The following is a 15098-nucleotide window of genomic DNA, read 5'->3' as shown; positions in this document are numbered from 1 at the left end:
ACACCCCCAGGGCGGCTGCCCAGCCCACTCGTTCTTGAGACAGACACAGCCACGCTCCACTGCTGGGGCTGGAGGAAAGTGATGTCATGGTCCCAGAATGCCACTTAGAACAATTGGGTGGTGGTTAGTTAAAATAAAAGGGTTATCAAGGGCCTTGTTCAGAGCAGCATATTGCACAAATAACTGTAGCCATGGAGGATGGCATCTGATTATCTCACTTCTGCCTGAAAATTGAGGGGGTAAAAATGGTAGAAAAGGTAGGAGCAAAACAAGCAAACACAAACAAATGTCACAAACCAAAGCAAAGCAAAACCCCAAAACCTAAAACCCCCCAAACCCAAAACAAAACTTATGAGCTGGAACAATGGCGAAGGAGTTTCATCAGCGATTATCTTACTTTTTCTGTGGAACAAGTATGCTCCTTTTAGCCCGAGGAGCCCTCATGCTATTCATTGGGCCATTGCTATAGGACTTAACAATAATACCCTATTTCAAGTGTCATTTTCTTTCTTGCAAACCCCAAGCTTCTTGTGAATTTACATCTTCTGCTGAGTTTCACTCAACGAGAGAATATCACCCTTACCCTGACTTTTCTTTTTTTCCTTATGAATGGCCAAGAAAGCCCAAGTATCACAGCTTTTTTTTTTTTTTTTAGTTGAGCAGGGGAAATATTTTTGATGAATGGAATATTTTCTTTGGTAAACAAACAATAAATACCAACTCAAAACCAACCAAATAAGTTTCTTTGGTAAAGTGGACATTAATGTCTTGGTTGGAATTAATTGAAAAATAAAACTTTTGCAAGTGCTTGCTAGGATCGTTCCTTCCCTCTTTATAGCAATTGAAAAAGTAAAACTTCATGAAGTAAAGACTTAAATTTTGGGGGGATGTGATTCTGAGCTATTTTTAAAATGTCTTCTCCATGGTGGGGCTAAACCAATGCTATCAGAGCAATTATTAATAATGAATATTAACAAATAATAATGATCTAACAATAAATAATAAGTAGTCAGTCTTGGCATGCAGACTCCCCCCAAAATAATTCATTCATTCCACAGTCAGAATTCCATAAGCTTTGATTTCAAGTGCTGAAAAGAGAAGTTGACAAGTTTGAAAATGCCCTTCATTTAAAAATACAATATCCCAAGGTGTACAGAGACCCAATCAAGAGGGAAAACTACTATCTGTCATAAAATAAAGTTCCACAGTAAGTCATTCTGGTTGACCAAATTGAATGGTTAGATTCTCAACAAAATCCGCTTAATTGGTGTGTGTTGTATCAGTTTTGTGGAGTCACTGTAACCCAAGGTGCTCCACGTGGCCGGCACTAAATCAATGGCTGATTTAGAACACGCTCTTCAGAAAATGATTTAGCAACATATGATTTAAGAATAAAACCAATCCCCTCTTCAGCTGTGTTTTATCAATGATAGCCTAGTTGCAGGTCCCTTGGAGAGAGAATTGATCGCAGATCTATTATGCGAACTTGCCCTTTTTCGAGGAGTGCATTTGTCCTTAGATTAAAGCTCATTATCTCTAGTTGAGTGCATAACACATTGGTATGATCACTTAGTGTGTTTGCAGGAGAGATTGAACAAGTGTGTAATGCACTAGCTATGATCCCCTGCACATATATTTAGAACTGGGTGAACAACAGTACATGAAATAGAAAGCACAGGTTTGCACTTGGTGTAGTTACATCTGGATCATTTGGGCATTTTTGCTGTCTGGAAAGACAATGGTAAACCTAAATCCCAAACAGTACCCAGACATTAAAAAAAAGTCTGCCTTGTGGCCAATAAGTCCTATGCTTCTTCCTTGGAAATGTACTTTGAAGGGAGTAGTAGCCCTCTTATGAGAAGATCTAAAATTGGCCTGCCCTGTCTTAGGCATGCTAAAATGATGGAAACCCTCCAGTGTTGTGACCCTGGGTGAGTCACTTTATTCTCCTAGGTCTCAGTTTCCTCCTCTGCAGGGGATGGGGAAGTTGCACAGTACATCCGCTAAGGTCCAGAAAGGTAAGGTGCTTTGGGGAAATGCTTACCACTACAGATGTCTAAATAAGCTACGTCTCTAAAAGGGAAAAATACTGTAGACGTATACCTCAAGTGTGACCAGGTTTTAGCTTCATTTTTATAGACTTAAAGAAATGCAGGGGTCGGGGGCAACATACGCAGCCTCTTCAGATCAAACCATTTCTGTTTAGATCCTGTAGATACTGCAAGTTAGCAGTATAAACATCTAGGCTCGATAACGTACAGAAGGGCCGTGCAAGGAAGTAGAGGGGTACCAACGAAGGTGGGGGGCGTGGGGACCAGGAAGATGAAAGTGCAGCCAGGTTAGCAGGAAAGCTTGACTGTCATCGTTGATAGATTTATGGTGGTGATTACATCTTCCAGTCATTCCCATTTATCTCACTTTCAGCCCTTTATGTCTGCCTGAAGTTCTCAGTTTCAGGACTTACAAAGTTTCAGGACTTTTCTCCTCTGTATCTCTGAGCAAGCACGTCTCCTGAGCGAAGGCAGACTGGCACTACAAGTGGGAAGCTGTGGCAGATAACCATGTCAGTGTTCATTTCTCCTTCCTCAGCTATGTGTGGGCAGATGTTGTTTCTGGGCATCCATGCAAAAAAAAAAAAAAATGCATGTAGGGCCAAACCGCAAACAGCTGTACCAGCTGGCCTTTTTTTTTTTTTTTTTTTTTTGGCAAAATGGAAATACTATCTCTGGGTTCAAGTAGACACCTGCTTTTCCTTCATCATGCCAGGTATTTGGGTTTGGCTCTATGGTTTTGGGTACTCAGAGCCTCCTGCCAAGAGCTGTAACTAATAAAGCAGATCCATTTGGTGACAAGCAACAAGATATACCTAAATAGAATCACCTTAACTCTGCATTGCTGGAGCTGTCATTGGTTTAAAGGTATATTAACCAAACCATACCAGTGTTAAAAGTATATTGATGGTGGGTGGGTGGGGCGTATGATAAATTCATTCTGGACAACAAAACTGCCTCACCTGGGTGAGTTTAGAGGCGACTCAGTTTCAGTCCATGGGTGATGGCCACTCCGCCATGTGTCTGTTTCTGAGGTTCTGGCTTGCTTTTGGTGGCCAGAACTTTCACAAACATCTCATTGGGGTGTTGGGGAGCTAGATGAGATGGCAAAAACCTTAGACCTTAAACCACAGACCCTGCTTGGAGCTACCGCTCTGCAGAAGTTCTGGAAGCTTTATTGTTTGAGCAATGCTCAAAGCTATTTCCGCCTTGGCAGCTGACCTTTCAATCAGAAGGTTTTTGTCACAATACCAGCAACATCTGCAGTGTGAATAAAAGAGGATTCTGCTTGCTAATAAGCTTTTGCTTATTTGATCTTAGTTTAAGAGACTATGAGTCTCCTAGGGTGTGTGTGTGTGTGTGTGTGTAAATTTTCTCTGATGACAACCTTTTGTTTTAAAGATTGAAAATATGCAATGCCCATTTCCCCACCTTGTCCTTTACTTTTTTTGGCAATGCCTATTTCTTATTCTTAAAAACCAAAGAACAACTTTCAGTTTGTTTCCATTAACATCATCCCTTTGCTCTTGATAAGACCTAGGGTGAAAATATAACAAGCAGACGCTATCACACTGTTGTAATTTGGTCAACCACTCTGGTACTATCGATATCCACCATTTCTACACACTCAATTTCCTCCCGATTTTCAGGGTTTTTCTTCTCTTTCCTTTTTTTCTTAGAGGGTGGCAGGAAAGTCAGTATCACAGGTAAAATGGCAAAGCAGTGAAAGAAGGTGACAAATGCTATTAAAAACAAGCACCTGAACAGTGTACAGGTCAGATTTGAAGGCACAGCTGCAAGAGGAATCAGACCAACAAGATAGCAGAGGTAACTCTGTAAAATAGCTACCCCATGCACTTCCAGGGCATTTTTTACCCACTTCGTTCTTGTGAAATCCTTGCCCAGAACAAAGGTGGATAATAGTGGAGCACAGTTGTCAATTGTGTAGTTAATTCCATAAATTAAGCATAGCACAGAGATGCAGTCCAGTTCTACTTTCCATAATGTCATGAAACCTATAACTCCAAACTCCACGGACACAACCGTTAGAGTGAGCCAGACATTAATCAGAGAGTCTGCCACCAGGAATGCCGAGAAGAAGAGCAGGAACAAAGCACTGATGCAGGAGTTGTGCAGGGGGGCTCCCAGAGAGGAGGCGTATCGATCCATGTACACGAAGGACGGATTGAAGACGATGAACTTCACCTTGGAGGTGACAGAAAGTCTCCTCAGGGTCTCCAGGAGATCATAGAGTTCTTCTCTGTTCGTTTCCATGGTCTTGGCCACCAAAAACATTCTGGAGGCCACTACATCAACCTCATCATTGTACTTTTTAGAGAAGATGATGTCCTCTTGAAAATGTGAAAATTGGGGGGCTTTCAGGAAGGAATTTCTCAACATGTCTGTGAAATTTTTCTTAGGCAAGCCAGTGGTCACATTGAGTTTCCGAAGGTAATTTAAATAGCTCTCAAACCAGGATATTCGCACAAACCCCTTGGTGTATTCTAGCACGTCTTCTTGGACACTAGTGTTCCAGTATTCTATAGACTCGTATATGTAAAACCCAATCACCGGACTGTAGTTGCTAAAGTACTTTTGCTGGGCAGTAGTGTACTCAATGGTTTGTGTCGCCGTTGCTACGATGTTACTAAGGTCTGACCCTTCACTGACCTGCAGATAGCCCATTAAGGCAAAGGAAATATAAATAAGGTAAAAGAGAACTACAAAAGGCTTGACATAGGTGTTGGTTATCCAGTCACAGTAATAGCGTTTGAGGAAACATACCAATAGGTGACTCTCGTAAGTGTTCGCTTCCTCGCCGTCAGTTGTGTCCTCGCTGAACCTGGCCGTCAGGAGAAACCTGTACCATGCGGGCTTCTCCTGCAATGCCTCGGGCTTTGGGACTTTCCTACAGAAGATACTATGCTGGTAATTGTTTTCTATGTAGCCAGTGAATACCAGGCTGGAACCATAAAACGAGAGTACATAGAGGTAGTTGAAGAAGATTGCGATACAGGAATTGCAGCAGAAAATCCTGGCTGCCTCAATGTTCGTGAAAGGGCTGGCCCCTATGCCAAAGGTGACCAGGTACATGGCAGTGGTGAGAGAAAAGGAGAGCATGGAGTCTGCATAGACTGCTGCAGTTCTCTCTTTAACGTGTTGGTCTTCTCTAGTTTTCCTCCAGGAGGATAACATTTCAAAAGTCCCATATAATCCATGACCTGAGGGGGCAGAAAAAGACCAGATCAAAAATTTAAAAGGCTAATCTCTCTAAAGAGGGGAAACACCTTGGTCCTGGGGAACTACTGGGTCAAAGGAAGTATAACCCGTCCTAGGGGTGACAGGTGACAGTAAGTGTCACTGATTTCTCCTGTGGAGAGAGAAACTCGTGTTTTAGTGAATCATAAATGTTAAGGGATAGAGGGAAGATAGAGGAGCTAAGATCTTCGTGCTTCCTTCTGGCTCAAGAAAGCTGGGTGGACTTTTGCCTATAAAAATCTGAGTAGACGTGTGCCTATATCTTTTGGGGATTATGCACATTGATAGTTTAGGGTTGTTGGTGCAGTTTGCAGAGTATTTGTTTGCCTTGGTTGGTGGAACACTCCAGAGAGGATGCCTGGCCACTCATCATTTTGCTTGTCATCCCCACAAGTCTGGCTGGAGGTCAGCACAGACGAAGGCGGTGGGCAGAGGGTTCTGAGTTAACGTCTCATCACCTCATTTAAGTTTGGCCAAGTAGAAGGCTTTAGGGAGAAAGAAGCACTGCATTTAATCTGAGCCTTCACAGGAACCTAAATCACAGCCTCTTTTTTCTTCTTCCCCAAATATCAATGCAAGAAGCAATAAATCTGCGAAACAGAGGGAAGCAAAATAAGTAGGGATAAGTTTCAGTGAACAGGAAGGATGGAAGAAGGAACAAGATTCGCATGAACGCAGTGGATAAAAGTGAAAATTCAGGTTGAAGGTTTGTGGCGTGTCTCTTGTCTTCAGGGATGTTTGACCCGTTTTGGTTGTTTATGGATGGCGTCTCAAGCAGGCGGTGGCTCTGCTGGCTTCTCTGCACTCTTTGGCAGTGGCCTCTGAGGGACCGGACCAGATCAGTAACCTCCCTCCCGAACTACTTAGTGCCTTTGGCTCCTTGGTTAGTATTCCAGTAACCTTGGAACAGCACAGGTACAGTAAGTGCCCGTTTTGACTTTATTCTACTGCCTGAAACCAGATCTAGTTAAACTTCTCCCATCTTTCCTAGTTGGAGCCAGACATTTCCTGGACGGGCCTCCCCAGGTTTCCAGGCCGCTGCAACATTGAAAAGACCCACAAAGTGACCTGTTGTGGCTTTCTATCACCCCTGTCTTGGCACTGAGTTCAGCAGATCTCATTTTCTGCTTCTACGCCTTGGCATATTCAATCCCATTATTGAGGATAATAAAATCTTTACCCTGTGGTACAATAGTCCTGTTTTTAAAAATGAATTTAAAATCTCCAGCCAATCGTAATACTGAGTAAAGTGAGTCACTGTTATCTTGTGTTCAGTCATTGAGCGCTCGTCTTCCCTCGTGCCCAGGCTGGTATTTATATATTTATTGTGAAGTCTTGGCCTCAAACCCGAATGCCCATTTCATAGTCACGATATAGGCCTGTTTTCTCAGAGAGATTTGGCATTTATCTTAATTTACTAGGCACTGCTTTACAGCCACTTTTAGAGGGCAGGTCAAGACTGTCAATTTGAGAACTAGCACCGTGGCCCCTATTAAACTGGAGGCACCTAAACTCCCCAGACATGAAGTAAAAAGTGCACTCGTTGACTGGCATACTGTTGCTAATTATGTTTTAGATAGTTAATGTCTAGTGTTACTAGGGAAAACTATTTATTAAGTTTGTTGCCACTGTGTTCTCAGGAAGGACCAGCTGATCTTTGATGAAAATAACTGATCCCTTGAAATGAGGGTAAAAAAAGTACCTCCGAGGCATCTGCATCCTGGGGAAACAATACTGACCATTTCATCTGGCGCCATGTAGAATAAGTTCTGGTGGGCAAAACACACTTCAGAGTTTCACTGAAAATGGCAAATGGAATTTTATGTGTTTCCTTGCTGGAAACAAACAAACAAAAGTTTTAAAACAGGGCTTTGGTGCTGAGTCATTAAATATGGTAAGAAAATGAAGGATTAGAATTACTCATATAGTAGGATTTGAATTAAGTCTGTTTTGCAGTCCTTGTTTACAATTGGTGTGATGTTTTATGATGGCATTATCTGACCCTGATTCTTGTTGGAAAATACAATAAGAATCCTTTTCTTACCTTGCTGTTGGATGATCTTAGAAGCTAATTGACGAAAGGAATTTGAGTTAACAGAGCTATTAGGTGAAAAGAGTAAGGCATTTGAGGGTCCAGAATGAAAATAATCAAACTCAAGGAAAGGTGGAAGTAAGCTGTTCGCCTGTCTCTTGAGATCTGTTGCTGCATTTTAAATGCCTTATCCTTCTATAGTTTGACCATTTTTATTGAGTCCTGACTCCTTTTGCACATCACGTGTTCTTGGTTCTGGGGGCAGTTCCAGAGGATTCTGATTTTATTCATAGGGGCTTATGCTTCTCCTTCATTCCTCTCGCTACAGGGGTGCGCATACAGATACAGAGGCCAGAAGAGGAAGCCCTGAGAAAGAATCTGTTTTACCTGATCACTCAGCATTTGTTGCTAGTCACTGTTGGCCTGGCCTGCAAAGGCTCCCACCGTTATTCCTGATAGGCTAGATTCTTGATTCTCAAGCCACACCCCTCTAGCAGATGCCTACACCCTAAACTCCAAATTGCAGTTGTGCACTGTCTTCAAAGAGCTCTTTGGATTTCAGGGACAACTGCTAACACCATAACTGGGCCTCCTTACTGAAGCTCAGTCAGTCAAGGGAGGGGTGAGTGCCAACATAGCTGCGGGCGCCTCCCAGGGATGAATAGCCTGGACTGCCTAGCTGGCACCAGACCTGATTCACAGCTGGGTATTTATGTTGAAGAGGTTGATCTGTTACCCTAATGGAAAGCTGAACTGTGGAGCCCCTGTTTTCTGGCCTGGACTCAAGGGGAGACATGTTCCAAGAGCCGTAGGACATGAGGAATGCTCTGCCCCCCAAGAATGTCTGCTCTGCCCATCATCACAGCTGAACTCCCTGTGGTTTGGCCTTCAAGGGTATTCTTTTAAATGCAGCCCCCTCTGGAATAGTGTGTCTACTGAAGCAGCTTCCCTTTGGTCTGGGGAATGGGACAGAGAATGGAGATGGGGAGGGAGTGCAGAGGAAATCATAGGTAAGGAGGATCTCACAGAGACTAACTCCTTCCCAGTTTTTCCTCCAGCCAGCCCTGGTCTTTGTTTTTACATCCATTTCAGAAACTGGGCCAATGAAAACCAAGGAAAGGCAGGGAAGAAAGATTTTGGTACATTCTGTTCCTCTCCACTTTCCTCTCTCAGCAGCTGCCTCCTTTCTTTAGTGTCAACAAATAGATTTAGCCCTTGGTGACCAGAGGCCCTGCACGTAATGGGAGCCTGGGCTCATCATCCAAGGGGCAGGTCCAAGACCTGGGGCAGCCCGAGACCTGGAAGTCAAAGACTGCTGTGTGGTAGTGAGCCTGCCAGGAACTGACCAGCATCCTAGCGCGCTCCCTCTCTTACAGTCACAGTGGTTAAGGCTGATGAATTGCCAGAGGGAACTGCTAAACAATACATACTGATTCTATCAAATTCTGAAGATAAAGAAGCTTTTAAAGTATTCACTTAGTCTTTGAAAAGCACATTCAAGATGTTTGTTTCTGTTTTGATTCATCGCATGTCTGTATAGTTACATGCATATGAACACATGCCTATCAGTGTGTCAAGACCCTCACACAGGTCCAAGTTCTGATTATTCATGAGTGAATGCTCTGTGGCAGCGTAGGCTTTTAGCCAGGCCCTGGGATAAGGACAGTAGAGCTCTTCACCAGTGTTCAGATACAGTTTATACCAGGAGTGCAATTTAAATTTTATTAGCAGTAGACTTTGGGATTTTCATCTAGTAAAGTCAAATACCGAAGGATTTAGGCTAATCATTTTTCTTCTTTTCCAAAGAATTTTCTATCTTTATGTGCAGTTAACTTGCAGGCTTTGGAGGCAATGAAGAGACAAGGCAGCACAGATGATAAATAACACTAATGGTGGAAAATCCTCTAGTCACTTAGGGTGAGTCTCAGGAATACTCACAGACTAAATCTCACTCTCACCCACACTCTTTTCTGGGACCTGACCCAAGCCTTTGGGATTGTTTACAATCCACTGACGCAGGAATCGACAAGTGAATAGTTGAGAGTTAACCTAACTTTACCCAGTAGATACACTTCCGGAAAGTTGTTCATAAAGTCAGTTATATTTTAAATGTATTTAATGGCTTTGCTATCAGAGGCAGTCTGGGTGATTTGTTTATTTTTTTTTTTTTTTGGCCAATGAATATCACAGGCAAATCGATCTACTTTGTCCACTTGGACTTTGTAAGGCAGATTTTTCTTCAGGCCCAGATCCTCCTGCCTTCCCCAGCACACAGACCACAGCACGGAGGCTGATGCCTTTGGACGCTCCTCGCATTTTAATCCTTTAATCCTAGCAGGATTTCCTCATCCTGAGTTCCTAAAAGTAAGGAATAACTAAGAAGATGGAGGAGGTAAAATGAGATGGCTTTCAGTTTCAATGGGAAAACATTTAATATCAGGAGACAATGAAGCCATTTATAGCATGCCTGGGCAGTGCCAGATTTCATATATGGAAATAAAATGACTACATTCTTCTAGAAAATCCGTGGTGTATAATGAATGCATGAGCAAAATCTGCTTAAAACATATTTTATTCTTAGGTAAGTTTCACTAAGTAGCTCATGTTTATAGAAAGCTTTTCCTTCCATGACATCCACATAAATTCATGATTTTTGTTTTTCTGAGAAGAAATTTAAAGTGTATATATGTCTGGCTTGAGTAACATCTGTTTTAAGGGAGAAGTTCATTAATTGGGTTACATTTACACTTTGCCTGTCACAAACATTTACTTTCTATGCTGAATTGTTTGGTTTATCACAGCCTGTTTTGTCTCACAGTTAAGAGTGAGAGTAAAGGTGTACTCTGTTTAAGTTAAGACAGATGCTCACATCAGGGCGAATACACACATCTTACTCTTTCTACCAGAGGCTTGTCACATTTTGGTAATTCTAATCACAGCATTGGGTTTTAATCTGAGAAATGATTTTCCTTCATTTGAGAGCTGCAAATAAGAGTCCAAGAAATGAATTGGCTAATAGCTCTTCCTTGTTTAAAGATAAAGTATTTACATACTCTGTGTGTGTGTGTACGCGCGCGCACGCACTATATAAAATCAGTGTGTACAACTGTGGCCCATAATATATGCTATGGTCATTGTGTAATATCTCTTCATATAGAAGACACATGTAATATATAAATATATGTATATGTGGCATATCTTATTCAAACACATTTTATATATTTACATATAAAATGTGTGAATATATACTATGTAATATAGAGAGAAATATATAGTATTTCTATTCAAACATTTAAACAATATATGTAATGTTATAAACACATAAAAATATATATAAACATGAACTTACTGCATAATATATCATATTACATATGATATATAATATAGGTAATGTGATATATAATATGTATTATGCACCCAGATTACACAGAGACACACACACACATGTACCCACATACACACACACACGCATCCACATACACACAAGATGACTAGTAGGTTGATATGAAATTTATTTTGCTGGTGCTACACCAGTCAGTGCAGCGAAGGGGCTAGAATCCCTCCCTTAGGTTCCATCTACATTTTGGTTCTTGGCTGGTGAAGTAGCCTAGGTGAAATGCAGGGTTTCCTTGACAATGACTATGAATCTGCTGGCGTTGTGAGCTACTGTAGACCCATCTGGTCAACACTGCCGGGCCCCAGCAGTGACTTTCTGAGATGCTAATCCAAATGCAACAACAAGCTAGGTGTCTCTCCTCATGGTCTGTTTTTTTTTTTTTTTTTTTAACCAGCTCAGTGTCCTGATGTTGCTTCCAGCTGCCGGACCTCCATGGAATTGGCCACTCTCCTATTCCCTAGACTAGTTGGCTAGACCGCCCAGAGGATACCCAAGAGACCTGGGTCAGAGATGAAGCACCCTTGCATTCCTCTGCCTAACTGAGCTCTGCCTTCCTGGACTGTGCCCCTAGTCCCGTTCTTGTCTTCCTTTATGGTTAAGGATAGAACAATAAAACGTGTTTGCTCCATCCCCTCAAACCTGTTTTTCCCCACCCACCCCTTACTGTAAGGAGTGGTGGAGCATAAGAATAAAAAGCTGAGAACTAGCCACAAAACTTGCTTACACAGCATCCTTGTAAATTAGTCCCACAGTGAGCACAGGTCATTAGAAAAAAGCTATTCAGGAAAAAACTGTGAAAAATTACTCTCTTATTTCAAATCAGATGTAAACAACAGTGGGAACAACAAACCCCCTATAAATCAATTATTTTTCTAGAAACTACTGAACCTTTTAGTGATTTATATCTACGCAGAGTATTTCCACAGCATTCTAACATACTGCTACTCCATCATGTAGATTGTCCTATTGTTGCAAATAATGGACTTCTACGATAATGTAGTAGGTTGAGCCATAAGAAATGACCACTTTTGCCGTTCAAAAATGGTCAGATGTTGGTACCAATTTTGTAGGTGAAAAATGGTTGAATATTGACAATTTTGTATTTTATTATTATCTGGCTGATTTTTCCCTCCCACATTTCTCATGACTTTAGAAATATACCAGAATACTCATCAGGAAAGCAAAACTTTGCAGGTTTGCTTAAGTTTAGAGCCAAGATAATTATGAGTTCCAATTTCTCCGTTAGAACGAAATTTCTTGCACAGGAACTTTTACCTCTTTATAAGCCTGAGCTCCATATACTGCATCAGGTTCTAGGTGGCAGCAAATAAGAACAAATTCTCAGAGAACTGAACCTGATCTTCTGGTTTCTGCTACATACAGATAATCTTAGAATATATACCTGAACGAAGCCAAACATCCTTGCTATTAGTCTCCTCCTAGCACTTAATCACATCCTTTCTTCCTTTCCTATCCTTGAATTTGAGTGGCCTGGCTGGATAATTTAGAAGGAAGAGGGAACCCTGGATCTGACATTAGACTGTCTCAAAATCCCAAACATGTGAAAGGGCTTGAAGAATATTTTTCTTGAAGAAAAGTTTTCGTCTCATCTGGTCTCTGAGGCTCTTGTATCTTAATAAATGCAAAGCAACCCTTATAAATTAGATTACCACATATAAAGTAATATCCAAAATATCTTTCACCGCAACTTCAATTCTCCCGTTTTAGCTGTACAGAAGGTACATGAAGCACCAAACCTGCCAGATGAAGAAGGAAGAAAACCTTCCTTCTGTTCCCTTCTGTATTCTCCAGGATTCCATTCCTTTCCTGATTTGTGTCTGATCAGCAAAGCTGTGGAAATATTAAGCCTGTAAGGAGAGCTTGCATGTACAAAACCTGTGCCAATTTCTTAAATCATACCCAAGTGCAGGGCAACGTTGTAAATCCTCATCCTTTAAAGGAAATTCCATAACGGATTAACATGATGAGTGTCAGATGTTTACAAATGGCAGTTCAGGTACCTCAATACCTGGTGTTAACATAGTTTGGAAAGAAAGGATATTACTTTACGCATAAGGGGTATGGATGAAATAAACTCCTCTCCAAATTATAACAACTAAAGAATGTCAATGAGCATTTATGATACTGTAGACCTTTAAGAATTTCAGCTCTAAATAAACTGATCTGACTCATATGGACAGGGGTTTTGGCAGAAGTGGGGTTGTCTAATATGCATGACACTGATTAAAAACATTCTAAATCCTGATGTATCTATGCTTACATCATTGCCAAAATGATTCATCTGTGTAGGATATATTCTTATTGCCAGAGATGTCACGTATCGTCTTGGCTAGAAACACACAGTCACATCCCATTATGGTGAACTCTCAGAGTTTATCCAAATTCTTTCCTATTCTGGAATTTTGTCAGGTTAATACTGCTTGACACACATGGTCTTAAAATTTTCCATTCTAAATCTACTGCCATTTTGGCATTTGGCTGGATCTGGCCTTATGTGACTGGCATCACACTGAGACTGTTTAGTTTGTTGAATTTTAAATCTATAATTGTTTACCACATTATAGACCTATTGTCGGCCAAGGAAATGTCTGGAAAGGAAAAAGAGACTTTTTCTAAGATACTTTTCCTTCTAAAGGAGGCCATATATTTTTAATTTTTTATTTGATAGTATATTAATATCACAGAAAATCAAGAGGTTTTGCTTAAATCTGCTTAGTTTAGAAACTGGACAAGTTTACTGACTCATAGTGCAAAACGCTTTGCACTGCATTTCTTCTTGGTCATTTGAAATATTTACTGGCATTTTAGGACTGGTCATCAAAAAACCAGAATTAAACATTGGTCCTGAATGCCACATTTATGAGCATGCTCTGGCTTATATTTCATTTTACAATCAAATCTGAGAACGAAGAGTTTATCTGAGAAATACAGAAGGGCAACTATCCTAAATCCAGACGCTGTTGGCTTTACGAGCATATTAAGCATCCATTACGCGATGCAAAGTATTTATTGCAAATGGGCCTTGGCTACTGAAATGCGTAGCTTCCTTTCATGTTGTGACTAAGTAATTTGAGATCTCTTTGAGCTGAAAATGTACAGAAAGGTTGCCTACTGACTGTCAGCAGGGAAAACTGCCATCAAATCAGTGCATGTAACATTCCTCACAAATTACAAGCAAGGGTGTGTGGAGCACTGTGGCGCTTGATCTCTTTCACGACAAATGCCAGATTTTTCTGAATTGAATTCATGTGAAGTTCACTGATACTGGGTCTCCCTTGCTAACAGCATCTTTCCATCTCTTACATCCCTCCCCACACCAGTACTACCTGCTGTATTCCTTTTTGTGTTGACTTTTACTTACAATATTTAAAACTTAAAAAAGTACAAAAATCAGTTTTAAGAAATTTTAAATATTGTAATTTATTTTACTTAATAAAATTCAAGAAGTTTTGAATATTTAATTTCATTTTACTTATAGTGAAATTGATTTTTTAGTGAAATTAATTTAAAGAAGTTTTGAATATTACTGTTTAGTTTTACTTAAAAATTAATTTTAAGGACCTCTAAGTATTGTAATTTTGTTTTATGAATGCAGTTCATTTTCAGGAAGTTTTAAATATTGTATCATTCTTTGAGCTCACTGGTAACTACTTAAGAGTGTCATAAAACCAGGAATGATAGTCCTTTTTCTAGCCCTGACATCCTTTTTTCCTCACCTTAAGAACCTGTCTCCCTTCAGTTTCCCATAAACCCTTATCCCCGTTTATCTTCCTCCCACAAAAACAATCACAGCCAAAAAAAAAAAAAAAACACTGTATTTTTAAAATGAAAAGCTAAAAAAACAAACAAACAAAAAAACCCCCCAAGCATCTGACTAATCACGAGCAGAACATTTTAACTGAAATCTTGACTCAAGCCTCCGTGGAAGCTCCTCATGACCAGTCCTTACTCACGCTTCAAGGAACCGCCCTGTATTCCACAATTGACCCACATTGTCTTGGGGTTACTTAAAGAGGCAAGTGATGCTGCTGTCTTAACAGACTGAGTTCAGGAGGAAGTGTAGCAGCCTCCTCCGGTGCTGAGTTCGGCAGTGATGAGTAAACCGAGCTGGTAAATTCGCAGCATGCTCAGTCTCCGCACGGTGCCCCACTTTTCCACAAAGGCTGCTAGTATGTGTTTATTGCCTGGGTCTCAATTCCCACAGGCCGCAGAGCATGGGAGGCCGCCAGCCCCGCACGTTATCATTTAACCGTCATGCAGCTGAGATTTCCCGAGTAAATTCCTTTCTTCTCTACTACCCCCAAACGGGACACAAGGCATACTAATGAGCTCCACCATA

At 41.0% G+C, this 15098-nt stretch overlaps 1 protein-coding gene across 1 annotated transcript in view; it reads right to left on the bottom strand.

Moving 5' to 3' along the window:
* Positions 1-3337: 3337 nt before the first annotated feature.
* The window catches only part of PTCHD1 (patched domain containing 1), a 49850-nt gene continuing 38089 nt past the window's right edge, over positions 3338-15098 (bottom strand). The window contains exon 3 of the mRNA XM_068533525.1: positions 3338-5272. Coding sequence (XP_068389626.1) covers positions 3618-5272 — 1655 coding nt within the window. The 3' untranslated portion in view covers positions 3338-3617. The remainder of the gene's footprint in view (positions 5273-15098) is intronic.

The sequence above is a fragment of the Eschrichtius robustus genome, chromosome X (genome assembly GCF_028021215.1).
Source record: "Eschrichtius robustus isolate mEscRob2 chromosome X, mEscRob2.pri, whole genome shotgun sequence".
NCBI classification, from domain to species: domain Eukaryota; kingdom Metazoa; phylum Chordata; class Mammalia; order Artiodactyla; family Eschrichtiidae; genus Eschrichtius; species Eschrichtius robustus.
Note: the sequence above shows the minus strand (reverse complement) of the source record. Positions and strands in the feature narration are given on the sequence as shown.